This window comes from Corythoichthys intestinalis, chromosome 17, assembly GCF_030265065.1.
Source record: "Corythoichthys intestinalis isolate RoL2023-P3 chromosome 17, ASM3026506v1, whole genome shotgun sequence".
NCBI lineage: Eukaryota > Metazoa > Chordata > Actinopteri > Syngnathiformes > Syngnathidae > Corythoichthys > Corythoichthys intestinalis.
Window position 1 is genome coordinate 32,076,858 of NC_080411.1, and position 17,102 is coordinate 32,093,959.

Genomic DNA, 17,102 nt, shown 5'->3' on the forward strand with positions numbered 1-17,102 from the left:
TTCCCCAATAGCTATATAAATGGCTTGAGAAGGACCAGTCAGCCCGTCGAGGGGGAACTATTCACAATGAGGAAAACGCGACGAAGAGAGCGGCAAAATGTCATTGTTTCTGTCTCTTTACTTCAATATTTTTACAGGATATTCTTTTTACCCAAGTACTTTCCCCAATTGCTAAATAAATGGCATGGTCATGACAAATAACTTGTGCTAAATGGAATATAAAATAATAAAAATCCATTTATTCAAGACGACATGGCAAAATTACTCCATAATGGTCAAAACAGTCGACTTTACCTTTACTGTCACACCTGCCGAACGATATTTTATGACACCTACATCGGACATATCTCATTTCTCTTCCCCGGCTTCGGAGAATGTAAACAGACCAGAAGGAGTGACAGCTAGCCGACATGCTAACCCGAACCGAGGGATGTTTCAAAGTCTTCGAAGTGGAAAATCACACATAACTAGCCTGGATTATTTGACATGACGACCCGGTTGTCGAGTTTCTTTGCGGATCGGCAAACCGCCCGGCGGAGAGCAATTTACAGTTCGTTCCCTGGAGGAGGGTGGCTGGAATTGTTGTGTAGCTAACGTGCTAACAGCTAACTGCTAATGAGCGTGAGGATAGCTTTTTACATGCCTATCAATGATCAAACGTAAGTAGTACTTTATTTAAAGGAATTTTACAGTGTTTACTTTGTAATCACTGTATTCGTATTTGACATAATACAAAACAAGATGTTTACTCACTTCCTTGTAAGTCCAATGGTCCCACAGTAAATATCCACGGTGAATGGGAACCTTTTGAAACTCCAAAAAGGCACATACGCCTCTCCCGCATACAGAATGATTTTTCTGCAGCCGTTTGGCTGGCGTGATGCAAAAAATAAAAGTATTAATCCGCAAAATCAGCTGAATCCTTCGTCCTCATACACAACAGTACACTGTAGCGTGAAGAGGACGTCTTTACCGTACACGTCACAGCGCCCTCCTCCTCAATGCGAGACCGAAGCCGGAAGTCACTCATTTTCCTGGCGCGGGATTCAAAAAACTAAATAAATATAGCGATCGCTTCCACATACATCCAAGCGGTCCATATCATTCAGGAGCATAAAATACCGCATGTATTATGAAATAAACATGCTTTTTCGTGTCACAAGCACTTTAAGTGGTTCTTCTGTAGTGTCTTCTTTCGACTACAAGTTGGTATTTACATGGAAAAAGTTGACCTTCTCATGTCTGAGATTTCAGAACGCTAACACAAACAAAGCTAAGGATGAATTTGCGAGAACTCTCAACGTCATCGTGACGCACCAGCTGCCGTACCACAGAGCAAAATTGATTGAAAATAAAACATAGTTAAAAAAAAAAAAAAGTTATTTTTACCGGGAAAACAAACTCCTTTCTCGAAAAAATTCCGTAAATAAGCCACTTCATTACAAAAGCTGTAGGGATTAGGCTTGCACAATATATCTTTTGAACATCACAATGTGCGCATGCGCAGTAGTCCTATCGCAGGACGTGCGATTTTTTTTTTTGCCTTTCTTTTTTTTTTTTTTTTCTTTTCTTTTCTTTTCTTCATAAAAACAGCAAGTGTGCAGTGACATTGCCTCCTGAATCCATTTGATCAGAGCTGGGTAGAGTACCCAAAAATTGTACTCGAGAGTAGAGTTACTTCAAAATAATATTACTCGAGTAAAAGTACTCATCATCCAAAAAATGTACTCAAGTACAAGTAAAAAAGTATTTGCTGAAAATCAAAAGAATACTCAAGTAATGAGTAACATTATAACTGCTTACGATGTTTGACGTTTTATTTTTTTAATATTTTTTTTCTCAGCACATACAGCAAATACTTTTTTTTTACAGTGCTTTAAAGACATGATTGGCGTGATAGAAAAATGGCAAGCTTGATTGGTAAAATGGAGTCATGTGATTACTGTTGCGATATCTCATTGGTGAAACTGGTGGGGTCTACTGTTTGCATCTCTGACAAAAATAAAGTCAATATGTAGAATAAAGAAAAATTTAACGACTCTTGTAGCCTAAAGTAGCGTAGTAGGTATCTTTTCGTCTTCACGGATCTACTTAAAGTAAAAAGTGCATTTTTCTCAAAAAGTTACTAAAGTAAATGTACCACGTTACTACCCACCTCTGCCTTTTATATACAGCAATCATCATCATTAACCCTCCTATTGTGTTGGGGTCAGGATTAACCCGTTTTCAAAATTTTGTATGTAAAAATCAATAGTACTTTTGACCCAAACTTGAAAACGGGTTGTGAGAGAATTTTATTCATTCTTAAAACACAACCATTATACATCATATTTTGTATGCTTTTGTTATGCTTGCATGAGAGCATTGTAGCATAGAGCGTCATTGTTGTATTGGTCTGTTGAGCGTAGAGCTGAAACGAATACTCAAGCAACTCGAGTAACTTGAGTTTAAAAACTGATCCGAGTAATTTATTCACCTCGAGTAATCGTTTAATTTTGACAGCTCTAAGCATCACGTTTTGCCCGAACTACTTTTAATGCGGGACAACGCGCTGATGTCACGTGCGTAGAGGAGGAAGCAATTTAAAAAATTTTTTTTTTAAAAACTTACTGCAGCCGACAGCGCTACAAACGATGCCGACGTTGCTAAAAACTAGCCCGCATGATGCTACTGTGGTAGCAGGTAGCGTCTGATGCGTCTCATAGAGATCACATGTAAGTTGAACTAGATGAAAAATGACAGAGTCAGCGGCGTTAATAAAACAGCCGCCGTCTTAAAGCAGTAGACTTCTAAGCGCTAATAAATAAGATTAACGTTACTGTCACTCGCTCACGTAACGTTAACCCTGCGGAGTGCTAGGTTTCTATTAATTATGACCACTGTCAATGTGTGGCTAACGTGTCTTACATACAGGCTTTATTTAATCTGTGAAAACATTGCGTTGTAGAGTGATGAGGGTGTCAAATAAAAACTTAATAATGCTAACTGTCAGTTTTAGCTCAGTAGTCACTGCTGGATAAAACAACAAGTAGCACTGGTCCCTAATGAGCTCCAATACAGCAGGTATCATACATTTATTTTGAACACTGCAAAAACTTAAAATCCTATCAGGACTTACAGTTTAGACTAACTTAAAACTTAACTAGAACTTTAAAATAGCTTTACACAAATAGAAATTCAATTGAAACACTGACTTTTAAGTGATGTGTGTTATCAAGCGTAATGGCATTTTTAAGTAAGAAATGTATATATATATATGTATAAAAAATTAGGGCTGTCAAAATTATCGCGTTAACGGGCGTTAATTAATTTTTTAAATTAATCACGTTAAAATATTTGACGCAATTAACGCACAAATGCCTCGCTCAAACATATTACAATGACAGCACAGTGAAACGTGTACTTGTGTTTTTCGGAGTTTTGGCTCCCTCTGCTGGCGCTTGGGTGCGACTGATTTTATAGGCTTCAGCACCACCCATGAGCATTGTGTAAGTAATTATTGACATCAACAATGGCGGGCTACTAGTTTATTTTTTGATTGAAAATTTTACAAATTTTATTCAAATGAAAACATGAAGAGGGGTTTTAATATAAAATTTCTATAACTTGTACTAACAGTTATCGTTTAAGAACTACAAGTCTTTCTATCCATGGATCGCTTTAACAGAATGTTAATAATGGTAATGCCATCTTGTTGATTTATTGTAATAATAAAGAAATACAGTACTTATGTACCGTATGTTGAATGGATATATACATCTTGTGTCTTATCTTTCCATTCCAACAATAATTTACAGAAAAATATGGCATATTTTATAGATGGTTTGAATTGCTATTAATTGCGATTAATTACGATTAATTAATTTTTAAGCTGTAATTAACTCGATTAAAATTTTTAATCGTTTGACCCCCCTAATATATATATATATATATGTTTTATAAGATCTAAAAGTTTTTTGAGTGAAAGCAGTGAATTAGTCTTTTTTTTAAAATTCTAGTTACATCTGAGATGCAATTGTTGGCTGTTTTCAACAATGTACATCGAAAATAAAGACAATGATTGTCTGAAAATGCTTCAATATTAGATGAAATGTCTTGTTTTTTCATGTATATTTATAATTGCTCTTCACCTAAAAATATATATGTTTTATCCGATTACTCGATTAATCGATAGAATTTTCAGTCGATTACTCAATTACTAAAATATTCGAGAGCTGCAGCCCTAGTTGAGTGTGCCTCCCCATGGAGTGTTATGTTCCTGTTTTCCAATATGCCCTGAATTAATACAATGTGGCAACTGTGGTTTATCAGACTTCGTTCTAGTCACTGCCGGTGTTCAAGGTCTCAGCTCAAAGATGTTTTTGTATGGAAAAATACCCAGGTTTCTGAGATGATGAGTTTCGTTTCTTAATAAGTTTCGTTTCACTGTGGGTTTCGGCACCGCCCTTTCAACTAGAGCTGGGAATCTTTGGACACCTAACGATTCGATTACGATTACGATTCAGAGGCTCCGATTCGATTATAAAACGATTATTGTTGCACCCCCCTCCTTTTTTTCTCTTTTTTTTTTTTTTTTTTTTTTTTTTTTTAATAATGTTTTGTACATGAGTTCCAAAATTGTTCAAAAAATACTCTCAGGCTAAACCACACTACTATTTCAGTATCAAGTTAACATATAGCAGTAAACAAATATACAAAAATAACATTAAATAAAAAACTCCAGTCCACATTCTGTATCAGCAGCTTTAAACTACATTCAATTAATTTAATGTTGTGAATCAACCATTAAATTTGTTAAAATTGCTCCCGTTATTCCATAATTTCCCTTTTGTCTACTTTCGACATGTGAAAGTTTTAAAACTATTTTAAAGATAGATTCAAGTCAATATTTTACCGATTTAGGAGTATTTTAGATAAAAAGTTAATTAGGTTTGCTTGGAAGGTTCGCTACAACAGCCTTGCAGGGAAGTGTACTGCTTTAAGATGGTGGCCATTTATAACGCCCGCATCTAGCTTTATGTAGATTTGCTGCTAACACTACCAAATCTATATTGCATCTAGTCCTATATAAATGATATCCACCGTAACATTATATGGATGTACTTTGGAGGAGCTTTTCGGCAGCAGTCAGGTATGTTGTTGTGTTTTTTTATTTCGTTGCATGAGTTGAGCTCGAGCCGTGAGTTGAGCATTGGCATTACCCGAGGGGCTGGGTAATGGGAAGCATGATGTTTAGCTACTCTCGCTCCGTTCTGTCCCGAAGACCGCGCGGCGCGCTGAGTGTTGTGTAGTTCCGCTTTACTTCGCATATTTCAATAATCGGACTTTGGATGTTTGTGAATCGTTCTCGAATCTTCCACGGCCGAATCGCGAATAATCTAAGAATCGGAAATTTTGCACACCTCTACTTTCAACAGTATGAATGTCCAGCCTCTATTGTACTTTTTTGTACTTTCTGGGTGATCACAGCTCCGGGCTGGGTAACATCATTTTGTACACGAGAGCTCTTGTTCATAAAGCCTTCGAAGAAAAGCAATCCATGGTTGGGGTCGTATTCATTTCTCAAATCGAGCTATCAAGGTAACACTTGTCTTGGAGTTCAAAGTTGAACTTCCCTGACAAGGGTCAATCTTGACCCGAAAAGAGTATACTGCCAAGATTTAGTATTTTCAGGCCAAGTTACTTTACAGATCAAATTTAAGTCACTAGCAAAGATATGGGCTGATTTGTTCACAAATAAACTCCCTTAGCCTGGGATAAGCAGTACTATAGGTAGTCCCTCGCGGGTTATGAACTGTTTATTCCAACCAAAAAAACAAAAAAAGCGACTCCAGCGTTGTAAAGTCGAATAAGTCGAGTCCGTCGTAACCCGGGGACTACCTGTATATGAGTGCAATGTGGCTATGGCAAGTCAACCAAAGTATCGTATTGGCCCGAATATAAGACGGTGTTTTTTGCATTGAAATAACACTGAAAAAGACAGGGTCGTCTTATATTCATGGTCTAGACATTATATCCATTCACAACGCTAGATGGCGCCAGATATCATTGAAGCGATGTTCTGTCATGACAGATCTCAGCTTCTCTTTTAGTTTAACCAGTTTGCATTATTTTATTGCAATGTTTTTCCTTATTCAGATTTGTTTCAAGACTACAGTTACAGTTAGACTTCACTTTGATAGTTAATACTAGAGGCATGCAAAATTTCCGGTTCTTAGATTATTCTCGATTCGGCCATGGAAGATTCGAGAACGATTCACAAACATCCAAATTCCGATTATTGAATAATATCAGGCAAAGCGGAAATAAAACGCAGTCGGCGCGGTCTTCGGGGCGCAATGAGGAACGGACCGAGAGTAAATATCATGTGCAGCTAATGCCCCTAGGTAAAAAAAAAAAAAAAAAACAATAATACCTGACTGCGGCCGTCAGCCGCTACAAACAGCGCCCAGTTGCTAGTTGCTACAAACATACGGCAACATACGGCTATGGTAGATATCACATATATCTAGACTAGATGTGAAATGACATACTTTCCCGCGCAAGTAAACAGGCGCCATCTTAAAGCAGTAGACTTCTCTAGAAGGCTCTGTTGTAGAGAACCTAATTACTTTTTATCTATAATACCCCTAAATCGGCAAAGTCTTGACTTGAATCTATCTTTAAATGATGAAACAGTTTAAAAACTTTCACATGTCGAAAGTAGACATGAGGGAAATTATGGAATAACGGGCGCAATTTTAACAACTTTAACGGTTGATTCACAACATTAAATGAATTGAATGTAGTTTAAAGCTGCTGATACAGAATGGGGACTTGAGTATTTTATTTACTGTTTTTAACCAGTAACTTGATACTAAAATAGTAGTTTGGTTTATTTAGCCTAAGAGGATTTTTGAACAATTTTGGAACAAATATACAAAACATAATTTTTTTATTTTTTTATTTAAATGGGGGGGAGGGGGGCATCAATAATCGATTTATAATCGAATCAGAGTCTCTGAATCGTAATCTTAATCGAATCGTTAGGTGCCCAAAGATTCCCACCTCTAGTTAATACAGTTATTGCAATTTTGTGGTTTTATCAAAATAGATTGGTTTATTTACATTTCAAAAACCAGAAGCCATTCATTTATGAATGTGATTGCAGTTTAGTTTACATATTTAAATGTTCAGATATAAAGATTTGAATGAGGCAAAATAACATGCTTTTTCTCTCAAATATATTGTTATAATCATTTGTTCCGGATGTACTGCAATTATTTTCTATATAAAAAAATATTTTGGTGTTCAAAAAGTCTTTTTTCAAACTTGAGTCTTGAAAAAGAGGGAGTTGTCTTATAATCAGGGCCGTCTTATATTTGGGACAATACGGTATCTATCCAAATTCTTCTAGTTTTAATGTCGCAATATACCGTATATCGCAAGCCTATGAAAAGTCGCAACGTCATTTTTTCTAATATCTTTAAGCCCTAGTAGGGTTCAAAAGGGTTTAAAAAAAAAAAAAAAAAAAAAAAGCAGATTACTCCATACATATTCCTTGCCCCAGTCAAGTTAGTTTGGAAAATATGTGTTAATAAACATTTTCCTGTGTGTCTAGCAGCTGCAGGGCGTCTGGGCTGCAGATGTGAGCGATGGCACCTGCGTGGCGGTCAACAACAAGTATAGACTTATGGCATATGGCTGCGCCAGGTAAGTGGTGGCCTCACCAACATTTGGGTGAGAGAAAGAGAAACTGTCAGCCTGACTGTGATTGTTACAGTGAATGAGAGTGCGCACGAGTGTAATGTGTGTGTAAGAGTGTATGTACTCATGTGTAGCTTCACAATGTGTGTCTGTCAGTCACAATGTGGCGTTGGTTCAAGAAGCCTTCACGCATTTGCTTGCGTGTCACAGAGCGTGATTGTTAAGTGTCCAGTGTAAGAATGTGTCAGGTCGTGTTTGCGCAGGCTCCCTTGTGTGTGCTTGTCAGAAACATATCATCAGCCACTTTGCCGGGTTTCTCTTTGTCTATGTTCAGCGTAAAGTCTAGCTTCATTTAGATGTTTACTGATCAGACCTTATTGTGTATTCTACTGTTTTCCAGCGGTTCAGTGCTGGTCTACATGATCGACACAGCAACTGGATCCATGCAGCTTTCGCACAAACTGGAACTCACTCCAAAACACTACCCAGGTTGCACATCTGGTTCCTTCTTTAAGTCCATGAAACGAGACACATCGCCCTCTAGTGGGATAATCATTATTAGCCTCAGGAATGTCAATTTAATCAGTCTGATTAAGGCGGTTTACAAATTTTGACTGATTGTTATAATAATGAATTCAAGATGCTAGGAAAAAATGGAATTGGATCCCACAAAATACATCCGTTTTGGTAGTAATGCAGTTAACAGCAACATTAATTACAAAGCCTCGAATTAGACAAATGTTTTGAGTCCAGCCCCTAATTAATTCCAAAATTTTTGAGGCAAGTAGTTCATTGTATGCTATTCCTAACCTCGTATTTCTTCTAGACATCTACAACAAGACGGGTCCGGTGAAGCTCATCTGCTGGTCACCTGACTTCAGCGTCGCCATGGTGACGTGGGAATGTGGCGGCCTATCGCTTTGGAGCGTCTTTGGCGCACAGCTCATCTGCACGCTGGGAGAGGACTTTGCGTGAGTAGACGCACATAGATGCAAAACTACCAAAAAAAAATCCGAAATGAAAGTGTATTATCTGGGTCTGTTTAAAGGTACCGCTCTGATGGCACTAAGAAAGATCCCCTTAAAATCAGCTCCATGGTTTGTGCACTTTATTTTAAATTTTAAAAAAACATTAACCTGATGTGTTTAGCTTTTTTTTCCCTTTTTCTTTTTTTTAATGTAAGATTAAATGTGTTTCAGAGCTGGGGAGCAGAGGGCTATCACCTGTGGGTGGTGCCAGCAAAGCAGACGAAGAGGAGGACGGAGGAAGAGCAGCAAGTGGCCGAGATGGCAGAAGCGACGAAGATGACCGCACCCCCCCAGCTATCATCGCAGGCTGGAATCCTGCAGTTTCACTTTATCAAGAGCGCCCTCACTGTCAACCCCTGTACGGTAAGCTGACTGACCAACAAAAAAATACAGAGTGCATTCACTGTGCAGTCAAGGCGCAGCAAAGTTTGGACTAAGATGAAAATTTAAGCCATGAGTTAATTTCTTGCATGTCTCAAGAAAATGTGGCTGGAGTCCAATTCGTGTTAATGGGTCAAGTCGAGTCAATACACTACAGTGGTAGTTCTACATACGAAGTTAATTTGTTCCAGGACCTTGTTTGTAAGTCGAAATGGTCGTATGTCGAGCAGGATTTCCCCATAAGAATACATTAGAATTCCATTAATTTGTTCAACAGCCCAAAATCCTACACTAAATCCTTAATAAATACTGCTGTTACTATTGCAAATAGCAATTACAAAGAGCAAAACAAATACAGTTGTGGTCAAAAGTTTACATACACTTGTGAAGAACATGTCATGGCTCTCTTGAGTTTCCAGTTATTTCTACAACTCTGATTTTTCTCTGATAGAGTGATTGGAACAAATACTTCTTTGTCACAAAAAACATTCATGAAGTTTGGTTCATTTATGACTTTATTATAGGTTAACAGAAAAAGTGATCAAATCTGCTGGGTCAAAAATATACATACAGCAACACGAATTAGCAATTTTGGTGACTTAGAAAGTTGTGTCAGTGAAATGAGCTTCATAGCATGGCCTCTTAACTTTCGTGAGTGATTATGAGTGACTAACGCTGGTGACTTCTCTGAGGCCATTTAAATAGGGCTCATTGGATGCAAACGCCCACAAACGCTACAGTAGGAAAGTCAAAGGAGCTCAGCATGGATCTGAAAAAGCGAATCATTGACTTGAACAAGTCAGGAAAGTCACTTGGAGCCATTTCAAAGCAGCTGCAGGTCCCACGAGCAACAGTGCAAACAATTGTTCGTAGGTATAAAGTGCATGGCACTGTTTTGTCACTGCTACGATCAGGAAGAAAACGCAAGCTATCACCTGCTGCTGAGAGAAAATTGGTCAGGAGGGTGAAGATTCAACCGAGAATCACCAAAAAGCAGATCTGCCAAGAATTAGAAGCTGCTGGAACACAGGTGTCAGTGTCCACAGTCAAGCGTGTTTTGCATCTCCATGGACTGAGAGGCTGCCGTGCAAGAAGGAAGCCCTTGCTCCAAAAGCGGCACCTTAAGGCTTAACTGAAGTTTGCTGCTGATCACATGGACAAAGATAAGACCTTCTGGAGGAAAGTTCTGTGGTCAGACGAAACAAAAATCGAGCTGTTTGGCCACAATGCCCAGCAATATGTTTGGAGGAGAAAAGGTGAGGCCTTTAACCCCAAGTACACCATGCCTACCGTCAAGCACGGTGGTGGTAGTATTATGCTGTGGGGCTGTTTAGCTGCCAATGGAACTGGTGCTTTACAGAGAGTAAATGGGATAATGAAGAAGGAGGATTACCTTCAAATTCTTCAAGATAACCTAAAGTCATCAGCCCGAAGATTGGGTCTTGGGTGCAGTTGGGTGTTCCAACAGGACAATGACCCCAAACACACATCAAAAGTGGTAATCGAATGGCTAAATCAGGCTAGAATTAAGGTTTTCGAATGGCCTTCCAAAAGTCCTGACTTAAACCCCATTGAGAACTTGTGGACAATGCTGAAGAAACAAGTCCATGTCAGAAAGCCATCAAATTTAACTGAACTACACCAATTCTGTCAAGAGGAGTGGTCAAAGATTCAACCAGAAGCTTGCCAGAAGCTTCTGGATGGCTACCAAAAGCACCTAAATGAAGTGAAAATGGCCAAGGGACATGTAAATATTAGCGCTGCTGTATGTATATTTTTGACCCAGCAGATTTGATCACTTTTTTCTGTTCACCCATAATAAAGTCATAAAAGAACCAAACTTCATGAATGTTTTTTGTGACAAAGAAGTATCTGTTCCAATCACTCTATCAGAGAAAAATCGGAGTTGTAGAAATAACTGGAAACTCAAGAGAGCCATGACATTATGTTCTTCACAAGTGTATGTAAACTTTTGACCAAAACTGTACATTATGAATAAAAATCAGAATAATATATAACAATAGTAATGATAATAATAGTACCTGTAATAATGTAACAAATCGGGTTCTAATGTGGCAGTCGTACAATGTGTGGTGTATCTGAACGCACCGCAGGGCTGACGGCAGAGTGAGAGAGTACAGTTGAGATTGTATTCCTTTCACTTTCAACGTCCTATTGTTGTGGGCCGTTGGCATGTTTTTTTGCACAAGTTCTGAAATACTGTAAATGATTAAAAACTTGACAAAGCTGTGGATCTCTTTGGTGATGGTTGTCACCTTTACTTATAAAGACTGGCAAACGGAGGTCGGAGGAGTATTGTCAAGCAGTTCACAAACGTGCACCCACGCTCATATTTTTCCAATGGTCAGCCTCCCCTTTTTTCTTTTTTCACCACCTGCTTTAGCATTTTTGGAACCCATGTTGATTTCTCTCACAAGAAAATCCGCTGTGTGTGCATCTAGTGGGAAAACAATGAAATTGCTATGCTGTCATAAATCGTCTTATTTCGAGCATTTCGTCAGATGTAGAAACAAATGGCCAGTCAAATTTTACGTCAGATGTCGAAAAGATCATGTGTCAAAGTGATCGTATGTCGAGGTACCACTGTATTTGGGATAAGCAAGTCATCAATACATACATTTGCATATCAATTTGCACTCATTATCTATACTTGTGTTATATAGCGGTTGTAACAATTCACATTTGTTGTAGTTCTAAACCAGTGGTCGGCAACCTTTAACAGGCAAAGAGCCACAGAAAAGAAAACTGGGATTTTGACACAGTGGGGGCTGCACACACATATTTATATGCGTGATTGTGTCATATACTGTATATACATATACATACATCAATGTTTTGTGGTTCATATTCAACCCTATGCACTCTGAGCATTTTTAGTGAAATCAGGAGTTGATTTTTCTACGAGTATTTATTCCTAAATCGTCAAAGGATTATGTCATGAACTTTTTCCCAAAATTTTTTACATTTTTAAGTGTCATACCAGCTATAGTTGAAGAATTTCAAAAGCGGAATATGGAAAATCACACAAATTGCTTGATTAATGATAAACTATAAATCTAAGTAAGGTTTTGACAACTGATGATAAAAATGTAACATCTTAACTTTAATTTGACATATTGCACTTCAAGGTTGAGCACCGAATAATTTACATTCCAAAAGTGGCACTTTTTAACAATAGTTTGTAAACAATGAACATCATTGTCATGAAACTTGAATGATACCATTTTCTATTAATTTCAATGAAATGAAACTTCATCTTGTACATCTGGGAGGGGTCAGTTCATGCCTCTGGCTCTACCTCTCGCCTTCTCAGCCCTTGGAGCTCTAGCAGGGGGTCGATCTGAAAAGTGGGGAAAAAAATATTATATTATCTATTGTTTACAAATAGCCATTTTCACACTGTATTTTCAAATTCAAACATGAGTATAATACTAAAGTAAAATATAATAATGTAATCTAATAATCAATGATTTTTTTTTTGGTTTCTAATGGATTTTAGCAGCTTATAAACAGAAAAAAACAATTTTTTTGTCATTGTTGACATAGGCAATAACACAAGATGTTATTCATTCAACATTGAGGGTCACTCTCGTCAAGGTAGGTCTGGAGGGCTCAAATCGTATCTAATTGGACTCGATCGCTGTTATGTTCATGATAAATAGCAATATATTTATTCTATTTTATTACCTTCTTGGAGCCAACAATGCCGTTGTTGATCAAATCCTCTTCCTCCGAATCCATGTCCTCTCTTTTTTGGACTCATTTTCAGTCCCTACATAATTAACTGCTTGTACTCGCCTCCTAAGGACTGGATGCTCTTATACTGGTTTTCAGCACCTTCTTCTGCCCCTGCCTTGTCATTGTAATGCCATTTGTTGATGTAATTGTGTGAAAAATTGATTATTCCAGCAGAGACATTATATGAATCATGACGCGAACTTGGACTGGATATTTTCAGTCGCCCAGGAAAACCCATTTAGTTACGATGCTACAGTGCTGCCATCTGGTGTTGAATGAAAGAGCTCCTGTTTGTCTATATACTGGCCAAAAAGGACATCTTTATAATGAGTACAACAGACGTTATGGTTCACAGAAATCAAGGGGATGCCGGCGTCTTAGATTATACAATGCGGAGTGTATAGGGTTAACTTAACAAGGGAGTTTAGCCTCCTTCTTGTCAACAGAAAAGTGCTTGTATTCACAGAAGACTCACGCACGTCATGATTCACCAACTACAGTGGGGCAAATAAGTATTTAGTCAACCACTAATTGTGCAAGTTCTCCTACTTGAAAAGATTAGACAGGCCTGTAATTGTCAAAATGGGTAAACCTCAACCACGAGAGACAGAATGTGGAAAAAAAACAGAAAATCACATTGTTTGATTTTTAAAGAATTTATTTCCAAATTAGAGTGGAAAATAAGTATTTGGTCACCTACAAACAAGCAAGATTTCTGAATGTCAAAGAGGTCTAACTTCTTCTAACGAGGTCTAACGAAGCTCCACTTGTTACTTGTAATAATGGCACCTGTTTTAACTCATCGGTATAAAAGACACCTGTGCACAATGTCAGTCAGTCACACTCCAAACTCCACTATGGCGAAGACCAAAGAGCTGTCGAAGGACACCAGAGACAAAACTGTAGACCTGCACCAGGCTGGGAAGACTGAATCTGCAATAGGTAAAACGCTTGGTGTAAAGAAATCATCTGTTGGAGCAATTATTACAAAATGGAAGACATACAAGACCACTGATAATCTCCCTCGATCTGGAGCTCCATGCAAGATCTCACCCCGTGGCGTCAAAATGATAACAAGGACGGTGAAAAAAAAAATCCAAGAACCACACGGGGGGACCTAGTGAATAACCTACAGAGAGCTGGGACCACAGTCACAAAGGCTACTATCAGTAACACAGTGCGCCGCCAGGAACTCAAATCCTGCACTGCCAGACGTGTACCCCTGCTGAAGAAAGTACACGTCCAGGCCCGTCTGCGGTTCGCTAGAGAGCATTTGGATGATCCAGAAGAGGACTGGGAGAATGTGTTATGGTCAGATGAACCCAAAATAGAACTTTTGGTAGAAACACAGGTTCTATTGTTTGGAGGAAAAAGAATACTGAATTGCACCATACCCACTTTAAAGCATGGGGGTGGAAACATCATGCTTTGGGGCTGTTTTTCTGCAAAGGGACCAGGACGACTGATCTGTGTAAGGGAAATAATAAATGGGGCCATGTATCGAGAGATTTTGAGTGAAAATCTCCTTCCATCAGCAAGGGCATTGAAGATGAGACGCGGCTGGGTCTTTCAGCATGACAATGATCCCAAACACACAGCCAGAGCAACAAAGGAGTGGCTTCGCAAGAAGCATTTCAAGGTCCTGGAGTGGCCTAGCCAGTCTCCAGATCTCAACTCCATAGAAAATCTGTGGAGGGAGTTGAAAGTCCGTGTTGCCCAACGACAGCCCCAAAACATCACTGCTCTAGAGGAGATCTGCATGGAGGAATGGACCAAAATACCAGCAACAGTGTGTGAAAAGCTTGTCAAGAGTTATCGAAAACATTTGGCCTCCGTTATTGCCAACAAACGGTACATAACAAACTATTAAGATGAACTTTTGGTATTGACCAAATACTTATTTTCCACCATGATTTGCAAATATATTCTTTAAAAATCAAACAATGTGATTTTCTGTTTTTTTTTTTCTGTCTCTCATGGTTGAGGTTTACCCATGTTGACGATTACAGGCCTCTCTAATATTTTCAAGTGGGAGAACTTGCACAGTTAGTGGTTGACTAAATACTTATTTGCCCCACTGTATGTAAAAAAGGGGTACCCACAAGTCTTTGTGCCTGTGAATGGTGCAAAGACTTCATGAGGTGGGCTCTTCACATCAGATCATAGCATATCTATTTCAAAAGAATAAAGCTAATTGCAATTAAATGTTGAAAAATGGCTGATTCTATTTATTTACTATTTATGCTGTAGTATAGGCAGAACTTGTTAAAGAACCCAACTTTTCATTATTCACCTATTCACTATATTTATGTTCGGGCTGTGTCAAATATAAAGTTACTGCATAAGCCCCATCTTCTGGGATTCTAGTGTTAAAAGGAAGGAAAGCTTCACTTTTATGAGCCATCATCCTGTCATCATTCATGGTGTTGTCTAACAGAGTAACCAGGAGCAGGTGCTGCTCCACGGTGAGGACCGCCTTTACCTAACGTGCGGTGACCCGGCGCAGGCCCATAGCAGTTCTGACACGCAGCAGCACACGCGCTTGAACCCTCATGGTGACAGCCCTCTGCACCATCATCACCATCATCACCACCACCTCAACTCCCCCTTATCTCAGGGACTCAGCACTTTATTGGGACACAAGCACTGGCATGTCGTCCAGGTAAGCATGCCCGGTTAATATTTTCTTTCTTTATTTACTGATGAAAAAAACAAACTGCATTCAATACCTCATTGTCCACTGAATGGTTTTTCATATCCCACTTCACTGTCAACACAATGTTTGTATTCTTTTCTCCAGATTCATAGCACATATTTAGAGAGCAACTGGCCTATACGGGTAAGAGTTGGAGTCGCCATAATCGCATTTAATTCTAAAAATTAAAACATAAAATAACTATGATCTTGTATATTTGTTTGCAGTTTGCTGCCATAGACACAGCAGGGCAGTGCATGGCTGTAGCAGGAAGACGAGGTTTTGCACATTACTCCTTGTACACCAGAAAATGGAAACTGTTTGGGAACATCACTCAAGTACGTGTGACTATAAATAAGTAACAGCAACGCAACCTTTTTTTTTTTCCCAGTTTACAAAGGCACTATAAAGTACTTATATATTGTTTGCTTCCATAAAGAAATTGACTTCCGAGTCGCAACATTAAGAACACAAGGATATTTTGTAAATTTGCATTTAGCAGGACATTGCTTTGATAATTTGTATATTGAATATGTAAAATTCTTCTGTAAATCTTAGGTGGGGTGTTCGCTGTCAGTTACAATCATTGAAGTTATTTGAAAATGAATTGACAAATTAAAATATTGTTTACTACAATGCAACAGTCACATATGCACTTTGAACCATTTATTTAACAGGAAAAAATGTCAAAACAGAATTACCTCTTCATACGAATTTAATTCGTTCCTGGTTTGCAGGTCGAAATGAGTTACATATGTCCAGCAGGATTTTCCCATAAGAATACATTATAATTAGATTCATTCATTCCATAGTCCAAAAACCTATGCTAAATCCTTAAGACTGCAGGTACAATTACTAATAGCAATTACATATGGCAAAACAAATTAATTATGAGTCCAAAACGGAATAATGATAATTATAAATGGAAATTTTAAAAAAGCATTTTTATCATTACTTTAAACTTAGAGACTGGCAAACGGAGACGGTGGGTGCATGTGGATACCATGAGCCGTGTTCTAATTTAACAGATGCATTAAATAAGACACATGGAAAACAAAGAAATTATGAAAAAATAAGAAATATTTTATAATTTATTGTCACCCTAACTTACTGGCACACCACTCATATTTTTCTATCATTTCCTTCTTAATTTCAATAGCAAACGTCACCTTTTTCCTTTTTGTCATCACCCGCACTAACCTTCTTGGGACTCATGCTTGATTTATTTCACAAGAAAGAAATCGGTAAAACAATGAACTTGCGACACTGTCATAAATGGTAGTATTTCGAGCATGTCGTCATATGTCGAGACAAATGACGAGTCAAATTTTACATCGGATGTCGAAAGGATCGTATGTCGATGCGATCATATGTTAAGGTACTTCTGTACAACAGAACACTTCACAACTAATTCACAACTCATGGCCAATCGCTCAAATTTTTACTAACCAGCCAACACGAGTCTTAACTTTAATGTCACTCACTAAATCAAGCAGCTGAAAGGCAACTACGAAAGGCAAATATGTTGACTGCGGTGCTTCTCAATTATTTAC

The 17,102-nt window shown here is 38.3% G+C and overlaps 1 protein-coding gene across 2 annotated transcripts in view; it reads left to right on the plus strand.

Moving 5' to 3' along the window:
• Window positions 1-17,102, plus strand: part of ric1 (RIC1 homolog, RAB6A GEF complex partner 1) — a 75,370-nt gene that overhangs the window by 29,512 nt on the left and 28,756 nt on the right. Inside the window, exons 7-14 of one of the 2 annotated variants that reach the window (XM_057818821.1) lie at window positions 7,604-7,692; window positions 8,087-8,175; window positions 8,513-8,657; window positions 8,735-8,783; window positions 8,886-9,077; window positions 15,292-15,516; window positions 15,655-15,693; window positions 15,777-15,887. In XM_057818821.1, coding sequence (XP_057674804.1) covers window positions 7,604-7,692; window positions 8,087-8,175; window positions 8,513-8,657; window positions 8,735-8,783; window positions 8,886-9,077; window positions 15,292-15,516; window positions 15,655-15,693; window positions 15,777-15,887 — 939 coding nt within the window. Of the gene's footprint in view, window positions 1-7,600; window positions 7,693-8,086; window positions 8,176-8,512; window positions 8,658-8,734; window positions 8,784-8,885; window positions 9,078-15,291; window positions 15,517-15,654; window positions 15,694-15,776; window positions 15,888-17,102 lie in introns of both variants that reach the window. The other variant, XM_057818820.1, reaches the window with a different exon arrangement.